This window comes from Urocampus carinirostris, chromosome 6 (assembly GCF_059441175.1).
Source record: "Urocampus carinirostris isolate Australia breed hairy pipefish chromosome 6, RoL_Ucar_1.0, whole genome shotgun sequence".
Taxonomy (NCBI): Eukaryota; Metazoa; Chordata; class Actinopteri; order Syngnathiformes; family Syngnathidae; genus Urocampus; species Urocampus carinirostris.
The window spans coordinates 24420958-24434840 of record NC_142354.1 but is presented as its reverse complement, the minus strand read 5'-3'; the positions used below and the strand labels follow the sequence as shown (position 1 = coordinate 24434840).

The 13883-nt window shown below is 39.9% G+C and overlaps 2 protein-coding genes across 2 annotated transcripts; both read right to left on the bottom strand.

Moving 5' to 3' along the window:
- Window positions 1-1391: 1391 nt before the first annotated feature.
- LOC148364322 (mitochondrial intermembrane space import and assembly protein 40-B-like) lies at window positions 1392-5387 on the bottom strand. The gene is made up of 3 exons (XM_088337179.1): window positions 5187-5387; window positions 4854-4949; window positions 1392-2347 (listed from the first exon to the last, which is right to left on the bottom strand). Exons 1-3 carry the CDS (start codon window positions 5206-5208, stop codon window positions 2010-2012), a joined length of 456 nt encoding a protein of 151 aa, XP_088193305.1. The 5' UTR covers window positions 5209-5387; the 3' UTR covers window positions 1392-2009.
- A 242-nt stretch (window positions 5388-5629) lies between these two features.
- sec61a1a (SEC61 translocon subunit alpha 1a) lies at window positions 5630-13390 on the bottom strand. The gene is given in 8 exon segments (XM_088337346.1): window positions 5630-5745; window positions 5834-5987; window positions 7497-7541; window positions 7543-7607; window positions 7677-7817; window positions 7885-7963; window positions 8102-8148; window positions 13207-13390. Coding segments are annotated over 8 exon segments (831 nt in total).
- Window positions 13391-13883: the final 493 nt, after the last annotated feature.

Sequence of the window (13883 nt, the reverse complement as noted above, 5' to 3'; positions counted from 1 at the left end):
ACTCCCAAGTGGTCGTAGAACCGAGCGCTTGATGTCTGGATGATCGCATAACCAGCAAAAAAAACTGCAGTTTGAGTTGACTTTGTGCGCCGTCAAAACTGAGACGAAGACTGGGTCTTATGGCCGAAGTGTAAAAAACTGTAGCGAGCTGATGTAGCCGCAGTCAACAGGACACCGAGCCTAAACATAAAGCAACATCTACAAGGGAATGGTTTAGAACTATCAATATAAATGTGTTAGAAGGACCAAGCCAAAGTCCAAACCTTGATTCTTTAGAACATTTGTGAAAAATGCTAAACACAAACGATCACCACCAAGCCTTAAGGAACTTGCTAGCTTTTTTGTAAGGAATAATGGGCAAACATTTTGGATTTCAAAATGTACTGTATCAAGACATACCTAACAAGACTTGTGGCTGTGATCACTGCAAAAGGAAGTTGCACAAAGTATTAACTCAAAGGGGGGCAATGTTATTGAAACACTTACTTTTCAATTTTTATTCGTCAACACGATATCAAATGTTGAATAACTGATTTCTTTTCACGAGTGTATTTCGCAAGCTGTTGATTCTTCAAAAAATGTTGAATATTTTTTCATCTATATGATTGAAGTCAGAAATATGGCATGACAGGGGCCAATTACTTTCTCAAGGACCTGTATCTCCCTTTTTAAGCACTAAATTTGATCACTGGCATTGAAACCTCCAAAGCAAAAGAGCAACTTCAAGGTTATTTAATAAAGTTGATTATAAAAAGCAAGTGCGGAATAATTTAACCAGCTATTTGAATGTTGGCCATGAGAATTATAAAAATAGAGTTTTTATAGGGGCACACAAAGGGACATAGGATATGACATTTAAGCAAGGTATTTTTTTAGCGTTACTTTTAAATAACATGTATGTTAGCATTATATTTTTTACCATTTTGTTTGCTCACACCCGAGCTAAATAATTTAGTTGGTTTCTGCTGTTTCTTTTTCTATGTTTACCTGAATTTGGGAACCTTGTTAGATTTTATATCAATCACAGAAATAATCTAAAACTCAAAGTCAAATAACATGGGGAATGCTTTTTTTCTTTTGCGCAAATGTTCTTTGGTTGATAAATTGTATCAGCAAATGAAGATACAGTAGGTCGGCTTTGCGAGTGGCCTCGTTTTTTGGCAAAATCTAGTGGACATATTCAAAACTGCAGGTCATTGACAAGATGCAGCTAATTCTTCTCAACATTGTCACACAGGGCGGATTCAATCCATTGGTGGGTCTGATTTGGCCCGTAATTTGACTACCTATGATTTATAGGGTAGATGATCAATTCCCCCTAACATAATTTTACACATAGAAAAAAACCCCACTTAAAATCAGCTAAATTGAATGGAGGCACGGATGGTGGATTGTTTTTCAGGTATTTATTCATAAAATGAGCAAAATTGGTGACCATCTTCTAAATAAGAAAGTTTTGCTAATTTTAAGATGAATTTTACACCAAGATTACAAAAAATAAATACCCAGAGAAAGTGACATGTTGTTATTTATGCAAATCAGGAAAAAAATGATTCTCCATCACCAACATATCATTATCGGTATCATATAGAAACAGTACTTATCCGTTTTGATTTTCACCCCCAATGCTTACACTCTTTCCCCAAACAGGTTGCTAAGGTGCGTTTTTTCCTTTTTCTCCCAAGTCACCTGCCAAAAAACTCACAAAATACTCTGGAAGTTGTAGTCGTAAAATAGTACAGGGAAAATGTTAATCTATGAATGTACGGTACTTGCATGTGATCAGAAGTTTCAGTAAATGCTTTGTATCTGTTTTACTAAAGGCTTGAACCCCTCAGGTGGAAAACACATCCGGAAGTGACAATCACTCCAATGAAAATGATGAATATAGGCATTAAAGTCTAAAGAAAAGTCTAAAGTCTAAGACAATTTTAAACATTGATTAAGTAAAAACAAAACCAACAAGATATCTGAGTTCACTTTAAGTCTTTCATAACTGACATTATTTATCAGTGTTCCATTGAACTGGTTTGTATGTTATTTGAGTCCTGCGTTGCATCAGATGTGGACTTGGGATCAGTTGCTGTGGCTTCTCCTGAGGTCTGTTCCACATTGGAAGTATTTTCTTCAGGGACCTTGTCGTCATCTCGCGGGTAGAGTTCAGGATAGCGCTGCATGCACTCTTGCATTTTTGTGAACTGTTCTAGACACTCTGAGCCCTTCATCTCCTCTTTGCTGTAATGGAAACAGGAGAAGGCCTCCTTGAATTCGGTCCCACATGGACCACTCGCCATCCCACCCAGGCAGGGGCAGTTCCAGTTTATTTCCCCGTTGGGAAGAATCAAGCCTGATAAAAAAGATGCTCAGCATTAAAAAAAATGAGATTAAGATGATGTACCAAAAATATAAGGTGATGTATTTACGAAAAGAGCTCGTATTTGCTTTCAACTAAACCTTTTGCATGATTTTTGTAATTACTTGAATTCAGTGTTGATGTTGACTGTGTATTCTCTATTGGATGTCCTGCAAGAGGGATTACCTCATGTGTGATCCCTTAAAGCTTCTTAATTTGCCCCTATGCTGAGGTCTTTTGAGTTTTTCCTTGCACTCATGTAAGTTTCAGATCAGAGGATGGTGTAATGGTGGTCTGTGCAGCCATTTGAAACTTGTGATCAGGGGCTATATAAATAAATGTGACTTGACTTATTATCATCCACTTTTTTTTATTACACTAGTTGTTCTGACGTATTTACTACTTAAGCAAGTCTCAAAGCACTGCCTTGACAAGGGTTGAAATGCAAAATATCACATTTTTCATCCATTTCTTGTAGTGTCCATTCACCTGTTTAGGAGCATATGCAATGTAAACATAGCTGCATCAGAGATGAATAAATTCATTTTCAGATAACGTAATAACACCGAATTTTGTGTTTGGATTAGAAGGGCGCAATAGAATGAACATTCTGCATCCGTTTTTGGAATTATGTTGCTGCTAAATGTCACTGCACTACTTTATCCCATTGCACAATTGTTCTGATCCACTTACAACTCAGGCAGGTCTCCAAGAATTACCTCATACATATTTTTTGCCCAATATTCCTGACATTCTTTTTATCATTGACACACACTGCTCACTCGATATGGAGTTCCTAGCAGTATCGTGCAGACACTTCTATCTACCGGGAGAGCTAACTGTGGTCATTGTGCTTTTTGTTTATGCTAACGTTAGCATAGCGCTAAATCTCCTGCCTGCTGCTATCAATAAACAGCAGCTTGCACACCCCAACGGAGCTTTTATCGTCGCCGGCGACTTTAATCGGGCATGTTTATGGACTGTACTTCCCAAATCCATTCAATACGTGGACTGAGCAATTCGGGAAAAAACACTGGACTGTGTGTACTGTAGGATCAAACATCCAGTTGGATCCACCATTTCTGTTTGTCCCTTACCCCCTCATCACCCCTCCTCCGGAGGAAGCAGAGCCTATTTACAACAAAGACAGTTAAAACATGTTCTTTGTTCCTTTATCTCTTTGTTTCATTATCCTCACTGTAAAATGTGGAACTGGAGTCGTCCAATTTCATTGTTACAATATATCCCATGTTGTAACAATGACAATAAAGGCATATTCTATTCTATCTTATATTCCCTTTTTAGCCCATATCATACAGGAGTCCTGGAATGCCATGTTTGATCTAGTTTTAAACAATGTTTACCTTGTTTTCAATGACAATAAAGACAATCCTAATTAAATTGTAATCGTTCAACATTGTGTGAGCGAGAGTGTAACCAGTCGATTTTTGGGGGTGTTTAGGCAACCCCAAATTTAACTCAAGCACTGCCAAAAATTGTAGCATTTTAAAAACCTCTTTTTTCTTTAATAAATATGATGAAAACGTTAGATTTTATTTTTTTTAAAGAAAAACAAAAAACAAAAATGTGAACAAAGCAGCGTCAAAAATAATCCACTGCCTTGAAATGGTTCAGTCCATTTGATTCCCAGCACTGTTCACACTCCCCTCCTATTTCCCTTGGCTTGTGTCACTTGCGGCATAGCGGTGGAGGCACCGGTGTATTACGGTGAAAGGATGATATACGGTGGTTGTGTTGAACAACGATGTACAACCCAATACTATGACTTTGTCATCTGTATATGCAGGATTGGGTAGGGTTACTTTAACTTGATTACTTTCAATTACTTTTGGTTTACTCCAATACCAAATATGCTAATGAAAGACTAAATAAACTAAATATGAACAAAATTACTTAATTTTGTGCAGGCTTGGGGAGTAATGGAATACATGGAACGGCAAAAATGATGTTGGCAAGCCGTTTGGATTTATTTTCATTTAGTTTCTGTCGCATTTTATGTTAGTTTTGCCGGAGATCAAAGAGATCAAAGCCTGGAGAGAAAGCTGCTGGAACTTGTTGTGAGTCATAATTTTATTCATATTTAGTTTATTTTGTCTTTGATTAGCATATTTGTTATTTGAGTAATCCAAAAGTAATTGAAAGGAATCAAGTTAAAGTAACCCTACCCAACCCCGTGTATATGTATGTGTGCTCTTTTAGAAATATATTATAAGTATTAAAAAGTCATGGCGTAGTAATAGTGTTTCTGGAAACCACAAATTGTACGTGATGCTCACAATGAGAAGTGACATTGTGAAATGGGAAAAATGACAAAAAAAAAAAAACTGCGAGACACTCTGGGTGCTTAGCACCCTCAAAGACCTGAACCTTAAGTCGCGCCGTGTGTGAGGCTATTGAATTACTTTTGAGGGCAGTGTCACCATCTAGTGGCATTCCTAAAAATCTGCAGTACTGTACTTTCAAGTTTTAAGTTTGTCACCTCGTTCCTCAAAGGGATCCCCGATGTCTTCAACAACTTTAGCGCTGCTTGGTGTAGCATGATCCTCTTTGGAGACAAAAATGACTTTGTCTTTATCTGAGTGGAAAAAATAACATGAATGAAGTCTGTTGCACAACTCAACGTAACGTTATGTGTTCAAGGTTAGGTAAACGAATATCATATAATTAATTATGTCATAAGACATTGCGTGTGCTATGGCGATTCAGTCTCCACATTATAAAGAAAAAAATACACATTATTTTACCAATTCAATTTAAATATTTATAACTTATAGTGAATGAAGGAGTTAGCCGACTAGCAAAGCGTGCTTACCAATTTCCCTGACTGTAGTCATGATTTCCCACAAAATTTCAAAAAGGAAGGCGTGATACCCAATTTGGGTATATATAATATATATTAATACCCAAAAATGTGGGTGTTACAGCAACAATATCAGTGAGCAACTACGATGCCACACATAGACATCTTCGTCTACGGCTGACCTCAGGTACCTACTGACTCGTGGAGCGTACGTTTCTCATTGGCTGAAAGAGGAAAGCTAAATAGCTTTAGCATAAGTCACGTGTACACGTCTGAGCCAATGGGAATCGACGTGTGTTGTACACAATGCGTCAAAACTCACGTTTATTCTTTTTTGTTTTTAATAAACAAAACTACCTCTTTTTCTAATCGTACATTGAATTGATGAGGGGGTTGAGGGACAAACAGAAATGGTGGATCTTACAGTACACACAGTCCAGTGTTTTTTCCCGAATTCACCAACCCCTGTTTTTACCAGAGTCTCCGTCTCGTTTGTGCTGGTGAAGCGTGCATCCTGCTAGTTGTAATGCGGCGTCGGGAAAGACTCCGTGATGACAAAAATACTCAGGGCCTGTAAAAATCATTTTACAGGAAATCAATTTAAAAACATTTTAGAAATACAATCAATACAATACGATTTTTCAGCAAATTCTTCTTACTACGGCCGGTGTTGACCATGGTAGGGCTGAAAGCCTTCCAGACGATCGTTTCACAGATGTTGGTTGCGATGAAAATGGAAATACCGGAACCTAGTCCGTAGCCTTTTTGGAGCAACTCATCTAGTAGCAACACAACGAGTCCGGCTACGAACAGCTGCAGAATACATTTTTCACAAATGCTCATTAAAAAATAAAATAGTTTCGCAACAAAATGAAAAATAATCTGGATTAGTAGGTGTGGCATTCACTGGTCTGGATGTGCTTTTAAATTTTAAATATACCTCAACCAGTTTTAAAAAAGGGGGATTACCTCATGTGCGGTCCCTTCTCAAGGTATCTTCATTTTCCTCATGTTGGGGTTTTTGAGTCTTTCCTTGCCCTCATGTAGGTTTTAGATCATGAGGGCATTTTGGCACGGTTGAGTTAAATATGTTGACCGTTAAAGCCGCCAGATGGCCCTGTATCGCCTAATGCAAATGAAATCCAGTGCCACAATGCACAGCGTAGCGGCAAGTTGCAGACAAACATGGCGGTTACCTTAGGTAGAGATTCCATTATGTGAAAGAAATACAAACTTCTCGATCCATGATCTTTTTGAATAAAAAATTAACATTGATAATCAGGTCAGGCATTTTTGCCTAGGATTCAAATCAATGTTCTTTTAACTGAATGAAAGTTTTTTTGTACCACTAGGAGGCACTGAATATTACACACTGTCCCTTTTAAGTCAAGATGTAACTGCTGACATTAAACAAGACAAAGGCAATTAAACTAGGGAATGAAAATTAAATGTAGTTTAAGTCTATTAGTTCACTGCTTAAAATGAGTTAAAAATGGATCAATAATCAAAATTATTATATTCCTATGTGAGTGTATGAAAAATTGTCACGGTTGCCCATAGCGCCCAATGGGCCCCGCCCGTTTGGCGACAGCTGCGGCTCGTAGTTATTTAAGCTCAGTGCTTTCACTCACCCTTGGTCAGTCTGTAAACAAACCTCTGGATTCGCAAGACGTGGGTTTTGACTCTGTTCAGTTTCCTGCCCAGTATCGTTCCCGTTTATTTTGTTGTGTTTAATATCGATCTCCAGTTTCGTTGCTGGCTATTCTGTTCTGTTTGATATCGATCTCCAGTGTCTGGTAGCGTTCCCGTCTATCTCGTCCTGCGTATTATAGGTCTCCAGTCTCCGGTGCCTGATATCGATCCTGTCTGTTCCGTCCTGTACGGTATCGACCCCATCTGTCCGATATCTGCTCCTGCAATTGGTATCGATCCGGTCGGCCTTTGGCTTCCTGTCATTCCACGCCAGACTGCTGCCTTACGTCTTCCGCCCAACGATCGCCATATCACTGGCGTTTGGGTTAACGTGCATGACTGCCCCATTTCCCGTAAAATAAAGCTTGTTTGAGAAACGTCACGCATCTAGGTCCTCCTCCTGTTCCGGTTCTTGACAAAAATTGTGATTTGCAATAAAAGAAATCTCTCCATTTGCTGCCATAATTACAGTCTTTTCCGGACTATAAATTCATAGTTTTGGCTGGGGTTGCGACTTATATTCCGGTGTCTTATACATGTTATTTCCTTCCTAATTATGCATGTTTTGGCTGGGGCAATTTATAATCCGGAGCTATTTATAGTCCGGAATATACAGAAGGTAGGTCATACCTGAATGATGATAAGCAGGCAGATTCCAGCTCCCATCTCTGAGGGGGTCCCCATACATCCCATTAATGACATAAACAATATCCTGGCCAATGGTAATGATCATTCCCAACACTGAAAGACATTTATAAACATCAGACGCTTAAACTTACTTCAGTGAGTCAGTTTGGGAAACTAGATCACAGTCTCTTACATTCTGCACCCCATTGAAAAGGGCTCTGTCTTTGGGAGTGTCTCCAACTTCAATTATTTTGGCCCCAGCAAGCAGTTGCATGATCAGCCCAGATGTGACAATCGGGGAGATGCCCAGCTCCATCAATGTTCTTGGGAAAACACAATCGTGATGAATGTCAAAGCAGTAATGTGCTTAAGTACAATGTCATGCATCTAGCTCGATTTGAGGCTAGAATCACTCTCATCCAGTAGAATGAATCTGCAGAGTCAGATGACATGATGCCAAATAGAGGAATCTAGAAAAACACAATTACATTTTGGTTATGAATTGCCCAGCAATTTTACTGTTGTAATTTTAAAGGAAATGTTGAGCTACAACTATAAATCATAAACATTCAAAAACATTTTTTCTAAGGTTTGAAAATATAACGCACTTGGCAGCAAACTAGGAAGTCCATAGAACCTTCTCCCTGGACTGGACCTTAAGAAGACAATTGGAACATGTGTTACAACTCAAGAAAAGTCAACATAATTGTGACTCAGCGGTCACACGTACCTTTCTTAAATAAGCTTTATGGTAGAGTGTATAACAGTTTCAATACGGGCAATTTGAATAGAAAAAGGCAAAATAAACATATTACCTGCTCAAAAGTGATTTGTATACGGTGCATTATCGTTCGATTACATTCACAACAAATACAAAGTCGGAATGGTTTAAGTTGTATCACATTCCCAACAAATGCAAGACGCAGTGGTTTTGGTTATATGTTCGCCATTGCATTCCCGAAAAGTGATATAAAAGTGAGATAAAACGAGGTAAAAGTGGTTATAGTAGCTAGGGGATGCAAATCTCGGCAGGGATGCATTTCTCCGCACAACACCGGATTGAGAAGCACAACAAACAAGTCGTCATTTTCTCTCTTAAAAAGACAGCACGTGTCTATATACTGCTATTTTATTTTGTAATATTTTAGAGTTGTTGTCATCAAATTAAGATTATTTGAAATTTGATAAAATTACCCCCAAAACAGCTCAACATACCAAAACACATGATAACTGATAAAAAGAAATCGATACTGTGTATGAAATCTCGTTCGAGCCAGGAGATGGCAGCAAAGAACTGCAAAGAAGTCGTGCATAATCTCGCTTTAAAGGGAAAATGTTTAAATGACGTAAAAGCTGAAAACTGCCCAATATTGGGATTTATTCTGCTAATTGCCCTTCATTTGTACACAATATTAGTAATAAACTCATTATAGGAGTGAATCGAAGAGAAAAGGACTACAACTCTAACATAGGATTTGGTGTCATTTTGAGAAATTTATCTTATCTGAGTCTGTGGGACATAATAAAACAAAGATTAGAAGATGTAATCTTTGTCAAGTTTTGCCACTGTCAGGAAAAAGAAATCTGGAAATGTCTGCAGCTTTTTTTCACACTCCTTTTATCTTCCCTCAAGTATTTACAATGCATAACTAACCACAAGAAAGAAAGACCATGTTATTTCTGAACAATTAATATTGGTTTACATGTTTTGTTTTGGGCAGCACGGCGGCGCAGTGGTTAGTGCGTGTGAGGCACAGATCTGAGGTCATGAGATTGAACCTCCTGCGTAGAGTTTGCATGTTCTCCCTGTGCTTGGGTGGGTTTCCTCCGGGCACTCCGGTTTCCTCCCACATTCCAAAAACAGGCATGTCAGGTTAATTGGCCAGTCCAAATTGTCCCTAGGTGTGAATGAGCGAGCAAATTGTCTGTCCCTGTGTGCCCTGCTACTGGCTGACAACCAGTTCATGGTGTCCCCTGCCCACTGCCTGAAAACAGCTAGGATGGGCTCCAGCACCCCCGCGACCCTACTGAGGATAAGCGGTGCAGATAATGAATGGATGGATGTTTTGTTTCATTCCCAGTAGAATTGTACAACTATTAGTGACTCACATGGCAAGTTGAATTAATTCGGCAATATGCACCAACTTACTAAATATTAGAGGCTATTGTGCCATTTCATCACAAACAGGCAAAAGAGGAAAGGTGTGTGCGGGGAGGGAGTCAGCAGCGATTACATTCCAATGTGCACACGTTCAGGGGGAGGCACTTTAAGGACTTTGGTGGAGATAATGAAACGAAAAAGAAACTGTGCAAATCAAGTCACAAGGCCATGACTCCCCCATCGGTGTGTGTCACTTCCTTTGGGGCTCTCCAAGCAAACTACTTGTGGGATGTGTAATAATGGTATGCTATTTGGAATGTAAATTGGTCCAGCACTCCAAATTATTTTTTCTTTGATACCATATTATTACTGCCATATAATTATTATAAAATGTTTATTTTCATTTTACTGTCCATGATTTTAGTCGTTCTCAAACATTTTTTTAGTAATGTAGTCCATAAGATAGAGTACCCCGAACAAGCAGTGGACATTTGACTTGGGGATATTAATACTAATAATAACAATACTCGTAATAATCTTTAGATAGGGATTCAATCTAATTTAAACAGTTTAGCTTCCTTTGTATGGCAGACTACCTTAAACTAATACAAAATAGAAATAAAAGACGAAGAAAAATAAATACTTACAACAGAAATTGTTTACACTTCAAAACATCTAATTAGAGAATTGAGGAGGAAAATCATTGACAAAATAATTGTCTTTAAAATTGAAATGTTTTAGTTTTGTTGGCAGATAATTTTGTTTATTTTATATGTCATTTATCTTGTTTAAAAAATACTCCCATAACTATTTTTAAAAAGTAAATAAAAAGAATACTTAACATAAACAAAATTATCTGCCATTTTCTATAAAGTGTTGGGCATATTTGAAGTCTCCATGCAGTATCTCCTAAACCATGAATGGTAGTAAGATCCAAGTTGTGTCGTTTTAAAGCTAGTTACAAGATTTTTTGTAAAGATATTGATTTTTAAAAAAATCTTCTTGTCAGACCCATTAATGGCGTTCACTTAACCAGAAAAGATGTTTGGTTATATTTGTGGGAGGGGCACATAATGGGGCATGTGGTATGAGTAATATGCTAACATATGCTTACATCTGTTTGCTGCTTCAGAAAACAGGAATACTCCCACTATATCTCCGGCATGACGTAAGAGGTGTCTAAAAGTGGGAAATTGAGGGGGCTGGGAATTCCCTCCTCTGCATCAATTTCCCAGAAGGAGTCAAGATCACACAGAGGGTGGAAGAGGTGTTTTCTCAACCACCCTAAGACTTGGGGTGAGAGAGAGTTCTGGAATTGAAGGAGAGATTGATGTGGGTTAAGGCGAAGTGGGAAAGCGAGATGTGGGTCTTTCTCAGCGTGTGTGTTCCAAATGCTAAGAGTCATAAGGAAGAGAAGTATGAATTCTGGGTGATTTGTCAATGTGTGTATTACAGTTTTGAAAAAAATTGTCATGTGATTGTGTTGGGAGGTTTGAAAGCCAGAGTTGGTAATGTATGGATGGAAGAGGGCTATTACAAGATTTGGTGACCCAGGAGTGAATGACACTGGCAAAAGACTGATTTGAATGTGTCTTAACCAGGAGTTAAGATTAGGTAATAGCATGTTTGGAAAGACGGTTGTCAATAAGAACACATAGATTAGAGGGGTTGATGGACAAACAGTTGAGAGAGCATTAATGAATTACGTGTTGATCAGTAGGAATGTGTGTTGGAGATAGTTGATTGTGAATGTACTGAGAGGTGATGTTCACTATGTTCTGTGTACTGTTAGCCAATGCTAAATCTAGGGCACCCTGGTCATCCTGGAAGGGGGATTACCACTTGTGAGGCCCCTTCTGAAGGTTTCTTATTTTCCTCGTGCTGAGGTTTTGAGTTTTTCCTTGCCTGCATGTTGGTTTAAAATCAGGGGATGGTGTAATTGTAACCTGTTCAGTAATTTGTGTCACGGAGCGGAGTGGGAAACAGGAAATAAGGACCCATTCGCGTAGACGTACTCTCAATTTATTGGGGAAAGAGGAGGAGGGCGCACAATCGATCCAGGAATCGATGGTAGCAGGAGTGGATTAGAAATCCACTCAAAAGAAAAAAAATGTCCAAACGGATCAGACCAAAAACAAAACAGGATCAAACGCTGGCAAATTTACAGACTAGGCATTTCTCAGAGTTAAACAGAACTTGCAGGAATCTCACAGAAGGTTTCACCAAAGTTTAACAAAAGCTCAGGCCAAGCACAGTTAGAAGGAATGCGTTTAAGTACTCCAAAAAGCAGTCAATGCGCCTCAGCCTGTGTCCATGGGCAGGGCCAATTGGCGCCACGGCAACCGCGCCAGAATCCAGCGCCACCTGGCCGGGACCGACTGGGCGCCATGGCAACCGCGCCCGACGTGACAATTTGTGACATTTTGTGATTAAGGGCTATACAAATGAATGTGACTTGACTTGACTAAATCTGTAGATGGAGTGGAGGAAGAGTAGGAATGTCTGAAGAAATGCATGAAGCGCAGCGTATTGCTGAATGTGGAATGCGCAAGGTAGGTGGAAGTGTTAGAAAGGGTACTGAGCTGTGGTTTGAGGATGTGAGAGCAGCAGTTGATGAAGAGAGAAAGGCAATTGAGGAATGGTTGCAGAGTGATGATCGGGAAGTATATGAGATGTATAAAATGAAAATACATTGTGTGACGCAAGTGGTAAGACATGCGAAAAAAGCAGCGAATGATAGATGTGAGAGGAAGTTGACTGAGAGTTTTGAAGAGAATAAATGGATGTTTTGGAAGGAAGTGAAGAGGATAAGGAAGGAAAGATAGGTTGGAAGGAGGGTGTGAAAGATCAGAATGGCAGGCTGTTGGTAGAAGGGCAAGAGATGTGTGAATGATGGGCTCAGATTTTAGTGAGCTGTTAAATGTGAATGATGAGAGGGAGGCATTTATTGTCCCTGTGGGTGGTGGACGGATGCCTTTGTTTGGTGAATTGAATGAAGAGATTGTGAGAGAAAAGGTAGAAGCAGCTGTTGGGTCGATGAACGAAGGGGAGGCTGCTGAGTTGGATAGATGCATTGAACAGCATAGCAGGAGAGGTAGTGAATCTGTGAAGCTTGTGAGGTTGTTAAATACTGTGATGATTACTGATTCGGGGCACCTGCAGCTGCCCCGTTGGCGCCAACAGCCCTGGTCGCTGACTGGCTACCTGCCACTTTTTAAATCCCCCGGCTCCCTCTTACCAGTGTCAGACCGTCCTGCGAACCATTGCTTTCAGCTAGGCAGGCTCTGTACCTTCCGACAATCTCCTGCCCTGTTTTCTCCTGCCTGATACCTGTTGCCGACATGTTTCTGTACCCATTTCTGCCCTGCTCTTCCGTCCCGGATATCGACCAGTTTTCCCGCTGCCTACGACTATCCTCGTTTGACACTTAAGTGCCACTTCCGCGTTCCTGCCATCAGCTACCCGTGTCCGACGATCATCGGATCGTGGAAGCAAGCACTGCTCTCTTTCTCAATAAAACCGAGGTAAAAAGAATGCTATTGGGTCCTGTCTACGTCTCTGGCTTGTGACAGAACGGTCTGACCAGAAAAGGACCCAGCGAACGTTTCTTACGAGCGCCGATCGGAGAAAGAAGGAGACATGCAGCGTTCGCATCAGACTGAGGTGGAGATCCGACGGATGTCGGGTGACATGTCCGCCATTCTTTGAATTGTTCGGCAGCAACAAGAGTGGCTTCAGCGCCAGCAAGAAAGGGTAGATGCGCCCCTGGAGGTTCTTGCTCGTCAGCTTTACGCATTGGCCCCGCCCTTGGTAATTTGTGCTTAGAATGGTGCATGGCAAATTTAACAAGTACTTCGTGAGCATCAACAAAAAATCCCCAAAGGTGCTATTTCGGAGAAAGCTGTCTATGAAACATTCTTCTTTGAAGGAGCACCAATCAAAGGTGAGATGTACTTCAACATGCTGAAATACTATTTAATGGATAAAGTAAGTGAGAAAGAGCCTGATGATTTAATTTTCTTACAGAATGGGGCGCCACCACACTGGAGCTTCAGGATTAGACAGTTTCTGAACACAACACTGCCTGACAGATGGATTGGACGGTCTGGGCAGAATTATCACAATCTCATGTCCTGGCCACCCAGATATCCAGATCTCACACCTTACGATTTGTCTATGTGCCCCCTATTCAAAATGTGTTTGAGCTGGAGGCACGAATACCAGAGGCTGTTGCAAACAATGACAATGAATACTGGCTTTGCAATAATTTGAATATCTGCTTGATAATT

Excerpts from the sequence above, each read along its gene's own strand:
- LOC148364322 (XM_088337179.1), bottom strand. The coding sequence starts at position 5,208 with ATGACTACAGTCAGGGAAATTG. Across the intron at positions 4,950-5,186 it reads GACTACAGTCAGGGAAATTG|ATAAAGACAAAGTCATTTTT; the intron begins GTAAGCACGCTT and ends TTTTCCACTCAG. Across the intron at positions 2,348-4,853 it reads GGATCCCTTTGAGGAACGAG|GCTTGATTCTTCCCAACGGG; the intron begins GTGACAAACTTA and ends CTTTTTTATCAG.